The sequence below is a fragment of the Ciona robusta genome, chromosome 3 (genome assembly GCF_009617815.1).
Source record: "Ciona robusta chromosome 3, ASM961781v2".
NCBI classification, from domain to species: domain Eukaryota; kingdom Metazoa; phylum Chordata; class Ascidiacea; order Phlebobranchia; family Cionidae; genus Ciona; species Ciona robusta.
In genome coordinates, this window is record NC_143237.1 from 6,636,767 (window position 1) to 6,654,356 (window position 17,590).

General features: G+C 35.0%; 2 protein-coding genes across 2 annotated transcripts in view; both read right to left on the reverse strand.

The window, feature by feature from the left end:
* Nucleotides 1-9,253, reverse strand: part of LOC149738647 (transformation/transcription domain-associated protein-like) — a 53,078-nt gene extending 43,825 nt beyond the window's left edge. Inside the window, exons 1-16 of the mRNA XM_089874719.1 lie at nucleotides 8,794-9,253; nucleotides 8,614-8,663; nucleotides 8,023-8,133; nucleotides 7,284-7,388; nucleotides 6,774-6,857; nucleotides 6,319-6,375; nucleotides 5,985-6,116; nucleotides 5,429-5,503; nucleotides 4,655-4,840; nucleotides 4,230-4,368; nucleotides 3,725-3,870; nucleotides 3,038-3,175; nucleotides 2,525-2,698; nucleotides 2,131-2,254; nucleotides 782-1,017; nucleotides 78-272 (exon numbers count right to left, since the gene is read on the reverse strand). Coding sequence (XP_089730845.1) covers nucleotides 78-272; nucleotides 782-1,017; nucleotides 2,131-2,254; nucleotides 2,525-2,698; nucleotides 3,038-3,175; nucleotides 3,725-3,870; nucleotides 4,230-4,368; nucleotides 4,655-4,840; nucleotides 5,429-5,503; nucleotides 5,985-6,116; nucleotides 6,319-6,375; nucleotides 6,774-6,857; nucleotides 7,284-7,388; nucleotides 8,023-8,133; nucleotides 8,614-8,663; nucleotides 8,794-8,881 — 2,040 coding nt within the window. The 5' untranslated portion in view covers nucleotides 8,882-9,253. The remainder of the gene's footprint in view (nucleotides 1-77; nucleotides 273-781; nucleotides 1,018-2,130; nucleotides 2,255-2,524; nucleotides 2,699-3,037; nucleotides 3,176-3,724; nucleotides 3,871-4,229; nucleotides 4,369-4,654; nucleotides 4,841-5,428; nucleotides 5,504-5,984; nucleotides 6,117-6,318; nucleotides 6,376-6,773; nucleotides 6,858-7,283; nucleotides 7,389-8,022; nucleotides 8,134-8,613; nucleotides 8,664-8,793) is intronic.
* A 720-nt stretch (nucleotides 9,254-9,973) lies between these two features.
* LOC149738648 (cysteine dioxygenase type 1-like) lies at nucleotides 9,974-16,290 on the reverse strand. The gene is made up of 5 exons (XM_089874728.1): nucleotides 15,916-16,290; nucleotides 14,104-14,181; nucleotides 13,492-13,646; nucleotides 12,939-13,105; nucleotides 9,974-10,572 (listed from the first exon to the last, which is right to left on the reverse strand). Exons 1-5 carry the CDS (start codon nucleotides 16,134-16,136, stop codon nucleotides 10,546-10,548), a joined length of 648 nt encoding a protein of 215 aa, XP_089730854.1. The 5' UTR covers nucleotides 16,137-16,290; the 3' UTR covers nucleotides 9,974-10,545.
* Between the last annotated feature and the right edge of the window lie 1,300 nt (nucleotides 16,291-17,590).

Genomic DNA, 17,590 nt, shown 5'->3' on the forward strand with positions numbered 1-17,590 from the left:
AACAATACACCCATGTTTAAAGACTGTCATGTCCGGTTACGTGAGAATAAAGTAAAAAGTTACAAAAATTATCCAACCTGTAGTGCATAGTTGTTGTGAATCCTATCAACCACATATGTGATAGTGGCAGAAAATATTTCTCTGAAAGTAAGAGGGTTCATCATGGTGAAGACCCCGGCAAAATGTTCCAAAACTTCCTTTTCTTCCTTCATGCGCATCGTCGGGCAGTTTGACGGACGAACACTCATTTGACCATTTGATGCAACGTTGATCTAAAACAATTCAATTTAAATGAATAAATGTAACTTACATTATCCTCTGGCCGGAAAACGACAGTTGTTATAACACAGGTGTTCTGTTTAATGCACTTTGTGCCAACTCACGAGTTACCATATCTGTTATTTTGCGGGTGATTTATGAAAATTTTTTTATGAAAGTGTGTCCTACAGTGTGGCACGCCACAGGGCCTGAGATTAAGACTAGTGGTATAAATGGTCAACTAAAATTATATTCCTTATTATGGTAAAAGCAGGTAAAATACTATTATTTTCGCATTAAGTATGCCAGTACAACACTTTTTAAGCACAAAAATTGATATAAACTTAAATAGTGCTAATTCAAAAAAAAATTATGTTAAATTAAAAGTAAATTTTGAAATGTGAAACAGATATAAACTTGAATGGTACTGATTCCAAAAAAGTTGAACAACTAATATGTGAATTTATCTGTAAATTTAAAAAAATGTAAATCCGATATACAGACATTACAATAGTTTCCATACCTGGTAAATATCAAGGGCTTTCAAAGCATATCTGACCAGTTTAACAAACAGCTCCGTTTCTTCTGGCAAGAACTGTTTATTTGACGCTGATATACCTAACCCAGATGTGCTAGCCGTATCTTTTCCAGCTTTGCACGACCCAGCACCCCAAGTGATGGTCTTAACCCCACAAACTAAAGTTTTCACGAGGCTGCGGCAGTCTGCTACTGATACGACCCCAGGAGTTTTGCTGTCATCTAAAAATAAAGAAACTTGGTTGAGAAACCCATGTCACATAACAGATTTTATTCTATGTGAGTAAAGTCCCGCGGCGTGGCATACCATGGGTCTTAAGATTTAGGCCAAAACACAATTTGTTATGTGTTAGGGGTGGGTTAGGAATCTCCACTAGCATTATATATTTATAATATATCTATATATATATATATTCATTACAAGATTACTGCCAGACACTGAATATGTAAAATGGCTTTTTGGGAATATTAATTGTTCATCCCATTCAGGTCGCCATAAAATTGACAGGAAAAATCCTATGTGACAAAACAGATTTTATTCTATGTGGTTAAGGTCACGCAGCTTGGTATGTCATGGTTCCCAAGATTTCGGCCAAAACAGATTAGGCAATTTGTTATGTGTTAGAGTAGGATTCTCCACTAGCACCATTAATTCATATACAAGATTACTGCCAGACACTGAATATGTGGAAAAGCTTCTTTTGGGAAAATTAGTTGTTCGTCCTATTCAAATTGCCATAAAAATTAACAGGAAAAAAATGTATATTGTCTTCATATATATATGGTAATCTGTAAAATTTATTAAGTGATATAAAGCATGAATGCAAATAATATTTTAAGGTAGAGTAGGCTGGGGGAAGATGGGACACCTTTTAACTCTATTTTCTCGTCTCGTTTAGTAGTGGACAAAGAACATCCAAAAAATTATAAAACTATATCCCCACGACTTCCATAGACCGTTGTAAATTTTTTAAAACACGATTAGGATATTTGGATACTAAGTGCTAAAGGTGTCCCATCTTCCCCCACCCTACTATATAAATACTTTATATATAGGCGGCATATATATTTTACAATCTACTAAGTTCTAAATTAGTGAGTTTTCACTAAATTGCTGTGTTTTATTATAAGATGTTAGACAGCATTTTGTGGCAGTAAAAATAAGTTTCTTGCACAATTGTATCAGATGGTTTTATATTTTTGGTCGCATTTTTTATTTAATTGTGATATATTAATTTAAAAAAAGAGGTCTTTGTTCAGATCTTCAATGGGTGTTTGTGTGCTTCGAAAAAATTTAAAAACCCTTGTTCTAAACAAAATCAAACACTTGTTCACCTGGTTTAAGTTCTTTGTCAGGTTCTGGAGATTTACTGCTTGGGAGTTGTGAACTTGATGTGACCGCTGCGCTGGTTGACGCCTGAGCACTGAGGGAAAATGGTGCGGCAGAAGCGCTTGCGTTCTGGTGTGGAAAAATTAAAATGTTATTATCATTTTTATGAATATGAAAATGCGGTGTTACCATGTTAAACTGATGTAAAAGAATGAACAATTCCTAAAACTGTATAATAATTTGCCTGGGGTAATGGTCATAAATCCCAGATCTTTGAAAAAACTTTACCCACAAAGAACAGAATCATAATTTGGCACCTGACGAAAAAAAGAGCCAAAAAGCAACTAAATTCAAAACCTGCTTTAAATTTTTAAGAAAAAACAATAAAAAATATCTCACGGTGTTTGTTGAATCAGTCTGGCCACTAGCTGATGCTGCAGATCCATTGCTTGCAGTTGAAGATTCAACTTGTTTGCATTTGGAGAACAGGGTGGGTAAAACATGCTTGGTAATCATGCGGAACTTTAACACAAACACCTCCAGCATTCTCATCAAGTTTTCCCGCCCTTGTTGCTGGTTAAACAGGAGGGCATATTAAACAGAAGCTTATACAGAAAGTTATATATAGTAGGGTGGGGGAAGAGTGGACACCTTTCCATTCTATTTCTCACCCCATTTGGTAGTAAACAAACAACATTCAAAGAATTATAAAATTGATTCCCGCCTCTCCCATAGACCGTTGTTAATTGTTTTAAACAAGATCAAGGTATTTGGAGTTATGTGCTAAAGGTGTCGCGTCTCCCCTACTCTACTATAGGTATTAAATACAAAGCTTATACAGACAAAAAAAAATAAGGACAAAAATAAAATGACCAAAAAAAAACTAACAACAATTCAAAAAGCTAGACAAACCGGGAGTTTTTCGCTTTCACTTTTCTTGGTTATACCTTCCACCAAATGCAACAAAAGTTTGCACGAAATGGTTTGAAACGAGCTGGGTAAAGAATCATCATGGACGTTCTTCGCAAACAAGTGTACAGCAGATGAAAGCTGGGTGGAAATAAAGTGTGTTTTATCATCGTATATCTTTCTAATGCATTTTTATGAAGGAAACAATGTTCATTTTGTTCCAAAAGTCTTTCTAAATACACTTTTGCATTGTGACTATAGGTTCAAGGCCATGGCTTAGTCGTGCTAACATTTTAACTGAAGACTATGGAGGACAATACATGACAAAGATACCAATAGAGAGTGAATGTAACTTGCTTTATCCTTGCGTGTCTAGTAAAACGACGGTTATTAAAGCATGCATAGCTGATAATTTGGAAAACCCATTAGTGACCACTGGGTTGGAGCAATTGCCATTAAGTGTCTTGCCCAAAGACACATAAGCCACCAATGTTAGCAGCGACGAGCCTTGAAACCATTACCTCTGGGTTACAGGCAGGCGCGCTAACCACTTTGCCACGGCGCTGGACAGCAATACTATGTGACCTTTATGCAGAACTCTTAATGACAACTGCTCCAACTCAGTAGTTTCTATGTTACTTACTGTCTTTAAACACTAAAGAAAATTAATATCTGGTTTAGCAATCTTACCTGAGCAAGTGAGAGTTGTCCTCTTACATGATGAGTGAGATCAGCTAACGTGCTGTATGCAAGTGTTCGCAATGTTTCCCTTGCTGACCAACCAGTGCCAATCAAAATATCTTCATTAAGAAGTCGATCCATATGAGGCACGAACCCTGGGAACAAATTTAGATTTTTTTAAAAATACCAAAGTTAGATTTTTCTACTGTTAAAATTTTTTGTATTAGTTTTTGTTAAAAAATAGTTTTATTAGTTTTTGTTAAGAAATAATTAATTCCTGTGTAGTTCTTTACGAACACATGCGATGTGAACTGCCATAATTTAAACCAATCAACAGATGTTTGTATTTCAAAAAATTTCTGCCGTTGCCCAACCACGGGAAGTCGTAAGGATACGGTTTATTATAAATCTTTAAATGTTTTTTATTTACTCTTAAATGGGTTGAGAAAATATGTTGAAAAGATGTCCTATCTCCCCCCATTACTATATATATGCAATTTTCACAAAAACTCACTTGTTTTGAGGTCAGTGGCAAGAATATGTCGCACAGCAATAAGCAACTCCTTGCGCAAGGAAGCCACCTCGGGTGTGCAGTTGGTTAGCAACTGAAGCATTGCTTGCACCATCTCATTTGAATATTGTTTGATGTTTTCCTGTAAAAATCAAACCTAAATGACAAAAAATATCAAAAAAAGAAGAAAATTGCAATGTATGTAATAAAAGATATTGACTCGCACATTTTTGGCAAAAAAATTCCGAAATATTCTGTAAAAGTTGCCTAAATTAGACAGACAAACTTCACATGGCCACAATAAAACATTAAAAACTCATGCAAAAATATTTTTAAGTTTTATTACATTAGGAAGTAGATTTATCCCTCAAAATCAGACTAAAGTTGAAAAAATATTTTAAGGCGAAAATATAAACGAAATTTCTCACCTGATAAAGTCTGACAAAAAAAGCAACAAACGAGAGAGTTTTAACTTGAGCTGCTGTAAAGTCAACAAACAGTTCATGATTGAAAGTGGAGGAAACTCTTGCTGCTTGTGAAGGTTGTAGTAGCAGGGTCTTCATTATAAGAGGTATGAACTCTGCCACTACATTCTGTGTGGCTTGCTTGTATAACTGTTTATAAATAAATGAGCTTAACTTACTTTATCCTCACAAGGGTGGAAAACGTCAGTCGTTAAACATGAGTGTTCTGTTTTATACACCTCGTGCCAGCTTACGAGTTACCAAGTATGTTACTTTGTTTGTGATTAGTTTTTGAGACTTTTTCATTTTTATATATTTTAAGTGTTGTGATAATTTGGACAACCCATTAGTGACCACTGGGTTGGAGCAATTGCTGTTAAGTGTCTTGCCCAAGGACACATACACCCACAAAGTTAACAACATGTGTAGATAGAGAATAGTGGTGTAAGATTAGACCTTAGAATTCACTATAACATTTTTACATTGAAAATGTCAATTTCTCATTTAAGATGTATCTATGTGACACTTAACAGACATTGCCTTATCCAGTAGGCATTAATGGGTTATAGCACTCAGGGTGTCAGGGTAATAGCAAACTCTGGCTTAAAACTCAGGTCTCATGGGGGCCAATATGTAGGACCTTACCCAAGCAGAATTCAATAAAGAAAACCTGTTAAGCCCAATTGACAGCTAATGACATTGTATCTCATTGTTACATGCAAATATTCAAGTGCCCACCTGGTACATTAAAACGACAGTGATTGGAATTTCTTGCAAAACTTTCATCGAGTTCAATGCTTTTGGAATCACCGTCTGGAAATCAAACAAATTAGGTTGAGAATAAATAACTAACAGACCGCCACAAAAATATACACAAAAGATAAAACATTAATGCGTATTGCAAAGAAAGAACAGTTAATGCGTTCATGGTGTAAATTGGAGCTTGATAATATTTAAAACGTGCAATGTGACTTATATTTGAATTGAAATATATGCATAAAGTGAAGTACTGACAGTGTAGAAGAATTCTTGAACGAAAAATAAATCATTTAAATAGAAGAATGTAGCTGTATCACATTTCATCATTTAGTAAACACTCTGGACTTTAAAATTTAAAATTCAATTAATTTTTGCAGTTTTTTTGTAAAACACTTATTTAATTTTATACATGTATATATCTGCCTACCACTATCCAGAAATAAATTGGAACCATCAAAGACTTAGTAAAGGCAACAAAAGACATACAAGTGTATAAACTTATTTAAGAAAATTCAAACATAGAGACAACACTTACAGTAACAGTTTTCCCCCCAGGACTCGGGTTACCGGGTATTCCTGCTCGAAAAGTAACTTGTGTCACTGTTCCAATACGTTGTGGATCAGGTAGACCTCCTTCTCGTATGGTCGGGTTTTCAAATAACCAGATCTATATTATGAGGAAATGGGTAGTGCATGTTATAAGTCTGTGTGTTCTGTGGCATAATCATGTTGATGTAATGAGATGTCAATTTAATATGCTTAAGACTGCGGGAAAGTCTGTATTTTGATCAGGTATGTGTATCCAGTTTTATATTTACAAAGAAAAAAACAGAACTTTTAAATGTATAATTATAAATTGAATTACGCACCATGTTTTGTGGTAGGTCTCCATAGATTCTTTTTACCAAGGATAAAAAGTTCTGAATCTGTTGAAACAATATTATATAATGGTTTAAATACGTATATATATCTTTATATTATAGGTATACATACATATACTTCTTAGAAAACTATTTTAAATGATAGTATAAAATACGCAGTTAAAATTTTTTAAATGCGTTGAAATTTCATGTTGAGTCTCGAACTAAGCTAGAACACTCACTTTCGGACGCACAAGGGCGTTGAAATAATGGGCCAAATCTGGCTTAAATCCCAGGCTCCTTAATAACCTTACACATATGGAAAAAATAGAATAGAAACTAGAACAGTGGGCATGGTTTGCAAGATAAAACACATCGCCCATGTTATAATGATTGAATTTTTTTAAATGATTTTTTTTTTTTGAATGATGATAATTGGCTGATTGAAATATTTAACTAGAAACCTCTGGAGCAATTTGTGGTCGAAACTGCTTATGTAGCTCGATTATAATCTTGATGCAAACTTGAACATTTTCTTCATTGTCCACCTTTTAGATGAAGAGTAAAATATCATTTTATAAAAAATATAAAATTTCAGAAATCCAACAAACATAATTCGTTTTTTACTTTCAGTTTAATGACCAAAATAATAATAGAAAAAACTAACTGAAGTTAACATATCTTATAACATAATAAATATAAAATATATATATAGCCTACTATACATATATTTATAAACTTTATTTCAACAAAAATATTATCCTGCTTTCTGTGGAAATGAACTAATTATTGACTTATACACACACAGTAATGTTATGCACAACTTTTATTTACATTAACAAAAATTATTTACATTTAAAAAATAAAAAATAATCACCCACAAAGTAATATATATATGTGGTAACACCCGTGTTATAACCACTGTTATTGCCCGCCACAAAAGATGAATAATTTAACTAAATGTTGTAGTTTACCTCAAGCAGTTGAAAGCAGAGATTGAGAATATTTTTAACATGAGGACGCAGATGATCATTTGTTGGTATTCGGTGCAAAATATCAAGAACTAACTTGCGCAGTTGCTGAAAAGGAAAAGAAAATATTTAATATATATATATTATATATATTTAGGAATTTTTAAAAGCAAAACAAAATGAGAAGTTTAATTGAACAGAAGACAAGGCTTGTAGCTTTTTGTAGCACTGGGAAAATTTTTAAAAGAAAAAACATTGGAGCTAAAATTAAAGCTAAAAAACGTTTTTTGTTTTGTTTGTTTTTTAATCGAACTGAAAATTGTAATGTTCTAATCAGGTCACCTTTATTTGGGTTAACAACATTTAAAGTTATAACAACCACGCTTATTTTCTTCCAATTAAATATAAATATGTTTTTAGTTGTGTGGCCCTTCATTATTACGCCATTGTATACGCCCCAGTAATCGTCACGCCATTTGGTTGTGTTGTGTGTTGTAAACCGTGACTGTGACCTCTAACCACATGACTGTGGGTTTGCAAGTTAAACTGTAGTCAGATTACTTATAATATCGTAGCGAACGCACGTCAATACAAAAACTGCTACAGTTGTAATCGTGTTTTAACAACTGTTGTTTTGTCACTATATCGTGTTTTTTTTTCGTTTAAAATATTTCTCGCGTTATTTTCGAATACATGAACTGGACTACATATCATTGCTGCAGAACCATAGCACAACTCTTACCTGACTTGGGTTTTCTGAAATAAACTGCGGTTCTCCATCTTGGAGTAGTTTGATGAAGTTGATCACACATTTGGAAAGGAATTCAGAGTATTTGGGAGACTGAGCAAGATCCTATAGAATATAAAAACAAATTGGTATTTTATTGATTTTATGAAAATTGCACTTCAATTTAATGTTGAGAGGAAAATAAAATGAAAACTATAGACTTTATTTACTAAGGTGTAATTAACAAACATATGATATTTCACCATATTGATTTATTTGGGATCCATACAGCAAGGTATGTAAGGTGAAACTGAGATTTAGGTGAGTTGAGTCATTACATCAATTATAAATAGTTGGCGATAAGCACTTTTAGAGAGAAAAGAGTTTGGTTTGTCTTACTTATTATAAAGATGTGTAACACATTGGTAAAGGGTTCAAGACTTTTCACTGCTACCATTTTGGGTGTATGTGTCTTTGAGTAAGACACTAAAGGGCAATTGCTGCAACCCAGTGGTCACTAATAGAGAGTAATTGGTTGTTCAAATTATCAGCCACACATAAAAAAATCCCCCAAAAATAATTCTGCTTTATAAACTCTTTATTTACCTCAAATCTTTCACTGATTTCTTGAGCTGCTTTCAATTTGTTTTCATCCGCTATAAAGTAAAATGTCAACTATTTTAATATTACGAAAAAAAAAAAAAAAATTTACAAAAATTTTATTATGAAATTACCAAATGACAAGAAAATATGTAAATAATGCTACAATGAACATCTTTAACTTACGAGTGCTCGGGCTGTTCAGTATTGTCAGGTAAGATTGATATTTTACGATATCTTGATTCAAGTCTGAAGTGGCTGGTGTTTGCAACATAATGCTATTGTTAACGCCAACACTTCTTCATTAAAATATCTAAACACAGATTCTACTGCATGGCACTATACATGTACAATGCTGCAGTTTTAACTTTGCGTTTTTCCTGTAAAACCTGGTAACAGATCATTCGTAATTAGAGTAACGGAAAACTGGTTTAAAAATTGCAATTTGCCGATTACCTTCACAGCCCTAAACACCTATCCATTATAGGTTAACAAATTAAAGCCTATATCAACACTTTACTGTTTTATAAGTTTTAAAAACCTAATAAAATAAACACTTGCAAACACGAGCGTAAGTGAGTTTTGTGCAAAAGCGTGGTCCTTCTTAAGCGCCCTATATCTTGGTTTACTTGGACCTTAAGCGCCCTGAAGTATTAAAGTGCATAAGAGGTAGGTCGTTTTGGGAAACGGTTTTGTGGTGTTTATATGACTCTGTTTCGGAAGACAACAAAATAAAAAAAATAATATAAAACTCTCTTAAAGGTTAAAGTCAAATTTTGTATTTTTTTAGTTTTATATATATACTAAAAAAACAACCTAATAAACTGTATTTTTCGGTCGTTCAAACATATATGATTCACTGACAAATATAGTTCCAATGTAAATGATACAATTTTGAGTTTAAACAATCAGCGGGTTGGGCGGTAAGTTTTTGATGGTACTCTTGCAGATGTAACAGTATGGTTTTACCCGCCCGACAATTAGAAACACCGTTTAACAGAGTATACTCTTGCAGGTGTATTATTATGCGTTTACCCGACCCATAATATTAAAAACTCTGTGTCTTGCCCTTAGGCTAAGAATGAATGAATGTATGGTTTAATGCGTTAATCTAGAATCCAAACCACAGTATAGGTTAACGTCAGTCTGGTTAACAATTTTGACATCACCAACTATTGGATTGGCTCGGTTGCTGTTCCAATTAAAAACGCAAGTTTTCATGGTGGCAGCATTGCGCCTCGAACTCGGCATCCTTTTATGACGCGGCATGTGCTCAAACCGCTATACTGCTGTACGTGTGTATGCCAACATATATTTTCCAACAGAAATACGGCAGCAAGGTTGTCGTATAAACCATTAACCAATATCACACTTTTTCTGTGTATTGTCGGGGAAAGCGCGATGCTGTGAATTACAAAAAGCGCGATACTAGAAATATATAGATACAACAAGGGTGTACTATGTAGCAAAATTCTATTGCGTTACTAGAGAAAAATGAAAAATAGTTTACGGGATCATTAATAACAATGTACCACAAAACAATTTAACCTTGATAAGCAAAGTAATAAATTGCCAGAAAAGGTCTATTGAGAGTATGCCTGGCAACAACAATGCATATATGCGACTAGTTTTCTTAATTTTTTCATTGCGTTTTTAATGCCGTTATTTAGTACTACTTCAGCGTTTTACATAAATGAAAAATGGTTTACGTTTTAATAGGTTTAGTAAAAATCTAAAACTCGGATACAAGATTTTGCGCATACTAAAAACTTTTCTTTAAACAATAAGCACATATACACAACACAAATATGTCTCTGAGGCAAAAATGAACGTTTGGACAGCACTATAGTCCTATGCAGAAAGCAGGAAAAAACACACGCATATATATAGTATAAAAAAAAACTGAAGGAAAAACTTGCTCAATAGGGTAAAAAGTTTTCAGTTTTCAGCGCATTCGTTTCTTCCCTGCAAAATAAATCGGTGAATAAATGAAGTGCAAAGATAATGTTTAATAAACATAGCATATTGTAGACCAAACGTAAGCTACCCGGTCTATTAAAACCTAATATGGAAAGGCTAAAAATGCGAGTTTGAGGCCCGACCGTTGTGGTCCTTAGGCAAGTCACTTAACGGCAATTGCCACGAACCCAGTGGTCCATTGGGTTTTCAAAAATTGTCATTCATACTAGGCACAAGTCGTATATAACATGACCATTTCCCTGCCACGTGAAGATAAATAAATTAATTTATTCGTTCCCATTAATTTATGGATTCAAAGTTAGAATCATTTTTGGGCACTAAGCAGCAGCAGAGAGTATAGCAAAAGACAAAAGCGGCTTTATTGAGCATTTTAAATTGATTTTTCTAGACCAGACGATGATAAGCAAACACAAGACGTCCTATATTTAGAACGATGTACATCTTTCTTGTTTAAAATCTCGTAAATATTAAAGATGTGTATATTATAACTGTCATCAAAGTATTTTGCAAAGTTGCCGTGCCATATGGTTATTACTGGGTTTTTGTTTTGCGCTTTTTGAGTGACCTTTTTTGCGCAACATTATAAAGCGTGCTGTGGCGACGTGACATTTCGCACGATTTCAAAGTTCCTGGTGTTTATGTTTTTTTGAAGGGGACTTCCTTATAAACAACTTACACTCACGTTTACATTAATCCTTGTAATATGGTTAACAATGTTAGATTGTTGTTGTTTAAATTGTGGTCAGCCATAAAGTTGCGATCTATAATTCATTTGAACCCGTATAGGTTGCACGCCAAGAGGCAATTAGCCACCGGCGTGGGTATATCAAAGCACGACTATACTTAAGTCGCACAATGTTCCCTCGTCAACACAAGTGTTGTTTACCGGGGTTCAACTAAGCGTGATTGCGATACATTATTTCCCCGCATATGGAAAACACGCCCAGTAGGCGGGTACCGCAACGGTGCCCTCTGATTGGCTGTTTTAAATCGCGCGAGAGAGGCCTGGTTAGAACTCGTCTCGAAGTAACCTTGGTGTGAAAACAAACAGACGGCGCCTACACAGTAAATAGGCTAATTTAAAGATTGCTTCTGGATGTTTGTCTAATGTTACCAGAATTAATAATGTTTTATCTTGAGCTTACATTGCGTTGACCTTGGACGAACTTAAACATAATATGCATGTACAAACAACATATGCACGTGCAAAGATAAAACTCGGTTCGTTACAATTTGAAACATACGACAGCAAACAAGTTGCATTTATATCTGCAGTGTCTGCATCGCACTTACTAAACTGTTCGTTTTCGGAGAAATTTTAAATAAACTTTTGCAGCGGTTTTAGGTTACATGCTGTGACAAAAGCCTTAACCGCGCTACATATGCTGGCACAGCAATTGGTTTGTATAGTACAGTGGGGAAAGATGGGACACCTTTATCGCCTAATATCCAAATATCCTGATCTTGTTTTAAACAATTAAGAACAGTCTATGGAAGTCTTGAAGATATGGTATTGGAATTCTTTAGTTATTCTTTGTTTACTACCAAATGGGACGAGAAAGTAGAACGAAAAGGTGTCCCATCTTCCCCACCCTACTATATATATACATAGCGTAGCATGTATATGCAATCGAATCACCATTAAAGACCTTTACTTGAAATGGTAGCAATTTTATATCCCATATTGCATACCCCCTTTTATGTCTCAATATTATGCATATATAATAGTAGGGTGGGGGAAGATGGGACACCTGTTCATTCTATTTGCTCGTCCCATTTGGTAGTAAACAAAGAACATTTTTAGAATTATATAACCGTATCCTTACAACCACCATAGACCGTTGTTAATTGTTTAAAACACTATCAGGATATTTGGATATTATGTGCCAACGGTGTCCCATCTTCCCCCAACCTACTATATAGCATTTTAGGCCGTAGCAGATACAGCTATACCTATAAACTAGTGCTAACAACATTAATAAGCATATATGCAAATGCATAGGAAATCATTCGACATTCGAGTGGAAGAGGCTGTTTCGTCATCTTCTGGTATCGTGTGTAACATATTCTTATCACTGATTGTAATCATTGGGTTAAATTCAGAACATGAGTAAAATTGTGGTTCGGATTAAAAAATATGGTTACTTTGAAACTGCTTTTCTCGTCGGGGTTTCAATTAGAAATTAGCACTAATGTAACTTTGTGATTGAATAATTTTTTTGTATGGCTTTGAATTTAGAACCCAACAAGACCCAATAGTTAAAGCAATTGTCGTTAAGCATTCTAACGACAAACTACTGTGCAACGACGATGGTTAAATTTTGCTAATTATTTTTCAAAACTGTACTCACGTAACAAACTTTTTCGCCAAATTTTGTGTGGAATGTGACGTGACAACGCACTTTGTGACCGCTTTTTTGATCGAAGGTCTGGCAGTCTTGAAATGGTGGGGAATAGAGGTGGAGACTACATGCTGGGGACTCAGAAGAGTTGCCAACACGGTGAAGACCAATGGAGTCTAAGAAGGCAAACGTAAAATTGATTTGCGGAGTCGTGTTTTGTATATCTTTTAACACTTGGCCGGAAAGAAACTGCCATTCATGTTTGATTAATGTGAGAAAAGACTCGTGTTTGAATAACAGTTTTTTGCATGTATTTTACCGTTTGCGTGTTCGGCTACAGAAATAGGGGGTATTATTCGTGTTAGGACAAAAACTAAAGATCATGTGAGGTTATACATACTGTGTGACATATGTTGCATCATTAGTTTAAATATATATTCAAGTGACGTAGGTAAAAGAATATCACGTGGCAGCGCGTACATGACACATAGTTAAACAGAAATGCATACGTTTTGCGACATTGCTGCGTTTTGCATAATCAGAACATAACATTTCAACGTACCATTAATGTAGGCCACTTCGTCTCTGTGAACATACTCATTACCGCACGGTGCCATTGGCGCTTGGTCATTTTCGGGCCATTCAAATTTCGTCTCAATCAGATCGCCTTGCAAGACCTTCATGAAACAGTGGGCATCGGAATGGTCGTGAATACAACTGAAACATAAAGGTTAAACTAACCATGGGACCTAATACATGCCCTGTGAATATAATTTTACGCATAACTGATGAAGTTAACTAAAGGCCCGATATTCTCCCTTTAAAACCAAATGACGTTAAAAAAGAAATAAATATCACATATGCTTTTGTTAATTTATACCACAGTCTGCGCAACAAAAGGCCGTATACGTAAGTCGTTCCGAAGAACGCCTGAATATATAAGTTGTTATATATAGACTTTATGGCCTTGCTTGGTCGGTTTTAAAGAGAAAAGACAAGAATTAAAATAATAAAAATCTCAGAAATGAAAGGAAAATCCAAAACAACAATCTCAAGCGTGATATTTTGAAATTACGTATAGTGTGGTACTATAGTGTAGGTGTAGGGTAATACCAAACGTTTATACTAATAGTGTGATTATTTATATTTTGAATTACATTTACGGCTTATATACCTTCGTTGGCCGCCACCCCAACAAATCAATATCAGGTTAAACTTTCCATTTCCTTCGTCGATTAAATTCCTAGTGTATCTGTAGAATAACATTTGGTATAAGGGTGGGGTAAGATGGGACTTGTTTTGGTATAAGGGTGGGGTAAGATGGGACTTGTTTTGGTATAAGGGTGGGGTAAGATGGGACTTGTTTTGGTTCCCTATAACCGCCGCATTTGGTAGTAAACAAAGAAACAATGCGTTGTTACTTGTTCAAAACACGATCAGGAAATATCTATATGGAATTTAGGTGTTAACGGTATCCCACCTTACCTCGCCGCATTATAACGTGATTTTTTCTCGAATTTACGAAGATCAAATTGTTTGAAACACAAAGAAAAGAGAATACGCAGCAAAACGAATGAACAAACAGGATATATCAATGTTCCTCAAACCCGGATTTAAATTTTCAAAACAAACTTACGTTTAAAACAACAATCAAATCTAAAAAACAGTTGTCTTTCTTGTTATTTGTATGCTAAATAGGCGCCTATATACTTTTGGGACACGCAATGCTTATGTTGTTATATTAAACCACAACGCCAGCAGCTTAAAAGTTATGCTGTTTTTACTTTATTCGGTGGCAGCAATTGCCAAATATCTTTGGAAATCCTTTATACGGGGGCTACGCAATCCGACGAGGAGTAAACTGGTATTACATGTGTATAAATCGACCATGCGTATTTATAAATATCGTTATTGGAAAAGGCTACATCGTGTTTAAACAGTGGGCGCACGTACTGTAACGGTTTCGGTTTTCGGAAATCGACGATGTTATAAATATACACTTGATCGATATATATCGACGATATATACCTATATATAACAACAGTCTTGTGTCAAAACATTAACATTGAAAACTATGTGACTGAACAAAACTAGCATAGGCTACCATTTAAGCTGGTGATTAAATATTTTATTATACCAACAAAAAATACGTGTCCAGAGCTGTTAAAGGTAGTTAATTTTAACACGTTTTAATGCAGTGGGTGCGCTTTCCGATTGTTTAGTATACAAATCCTAAGAAATATAATTATACTTGCACAGTATTGTTTTTATACCAAACAGTATGGCGGTGAGACATACATGGCCTCAAAAGATAATATGCTCATAGTTAGTCACTAAAAGATAACGTTCCAATTACCGAATCCACAATTCAGTAGAACTAAGGCCAACTACTACACCACAACATGGAACAGTAACCAGAAGGTATTTTTGAACCAGAGAACAGACTAGATTTCGGGGTATAACCGCAATGGCAAAGTACAATGTTCACATTGTGCATAAATACCGAACTTCAATCATGATAACGCTGGCACGATCTAGCCTACTTACAAAACCAAGGACCGCATATATAGGCACCAAATATGGAAGGGGGTAAGATGGGATCATATAAACAACCGTTTTTTTGTCCCAATTCGTAAGAAACAACGAAGATTAACAAAATAATGTATCCATATTCTCAGGAAAGCATGTTTTATGGATAGTATGGTGGGGCAAGACGGGACACCGTTAGCACATATATTACTCAAATATTCTGATCGTGTTTTAAACAATTAACAACGGTCTATGGGAGTCATGAGGTTACGATTTTATAATTTTTAGAATGTTTTTAGTTTACTCTCAACTGGGACAAAAGAATTGAGCGAAAAAGGTGTCTCATCGTCCCTTACTCTACTATATATGATAAACAAAACAAGATTAGGCAATATGGGATTTGGGTGATAACACTATTCCAACTTACCCCGCAGTAATGTTATATATAACTCCTCACCTGTGTGGATCAAACTTTGCAAGATGTTTCCACTCCTCGTCTTTCGCGACATACGAAGATAAATAATTTTTTACGTCCTCGACTTCGATATCGTTGTCTTCGAAGATATGATGCAGCCCGGCGACCAGTTCTGTAAGGGTTCTTGGTCTTGGCAACATTTTTGCTTTTGAAATTGTCTCGCCAACACGGTACGGCTGCGTTCTCGCCACTTTGCTAGTCATTTTAAATCGTGTTCCGTCCTTTTATTACTTATTTTAAAATGTTGCTGGTAAATGTTTCTGAAACAATACGTAAGATTTGTGAGTCTTTAAAATCACACCAGAATTATATAAATTTCTGCCTGTTGCTGACTTATTTGCAAACACGCTGTCGTTTCAATCAAATGACGGCTTCTTTCGTAGAATGGTGTGCTAGAATGCTAGATGCCCTGATGAGGTATTGATTTGCATACGTCTACCTACTATGACGCGCAACCTATTCTGACTTCAGGCATAATAAGCCACGCTGACTAACGCGTGATAGTCATCTAGTGTAGAAGTCTGAAGCATTACTACAGTACATGCGATACAGCACCTCTCTGCATACACCGGGCCGCTTATATAACTTTTTTTGTGACGAGCAATCGTTTATAAGCCCTCGGCTCTGACGAAGAAGGGCTTTTGAACCAAAGGCAGTACAGAATCTTTTCAACACACTGGCTAATTAACAACCAGTAGCAGACAAAACAATGTATCCGGTTCGACTGTCGCGTAAATTACATAAGCCTAAATAGTAGTACAATACTTTAACCTATATAGAAGTAGCCTACAGAGCTGAACTAAAACCGCGTACCAATTATTACTCGTAAACTAAGCCGTGACGTAATATGACTCTGGTACTTCTATAACAGAAAAAGGGAAAACACACAACGAAGCTTTGTTTGTACGTTGTTATACATGGTACTTTTTTATAAATGCTCTTACACATTACTGAAATAGCTTAAAAGTCACGTTTTGCGTGACTGTTTGAGTACAAACGGAAATATTAATTATTAAGACACGTACAGAGTTTGAATTAAACTGACCAAAGCAACAGACTATTTTAAAGGGCATCTAATTTGTTGTGAACTTCATTTTATCAGTTGTACACTTGTATCTACAGCAAATTAATTATTTAGATGAGCAAATCTAGGCCTCACAGACGCGGCGATGGGTTATTACAAGTGGGCGTGTTTGAAACGTTCTGTCTGCACGCAGAAACAGGAAATGACGTCATGGAAAACTTTTAAAACTCGAACGAGATTTTTACTAGATTGTAATCAGAGAAAAAGGTAAAATGACATACCTTTGACCAGATTACAATCCGAAAGCATTTGAATTATCACTACAATCATTTAACCATAAATGCTTACCAATAACAAAATTGTTTTAATATTTGTAAAAAATGTTTTTATGAACAAGCGGGCTTTTAAAATTCGAGAGCAGTCCGAGAAAATGTCAAGTGTATAAGCTCCACTTTCACTTCCAGTCAACAGCTATTCCTACGTCAGGAGAAACCCCCAACTCTTGGCGTAAGATGGTTTTCCCTATTATGACCTCAACTCAATAAATATATGACTGAACAAAACAAATTTATCCAGATATTTTTACCAGAAAACGTTAGGACGTATATGCTTACTTGAACAATTCCTAGTGTT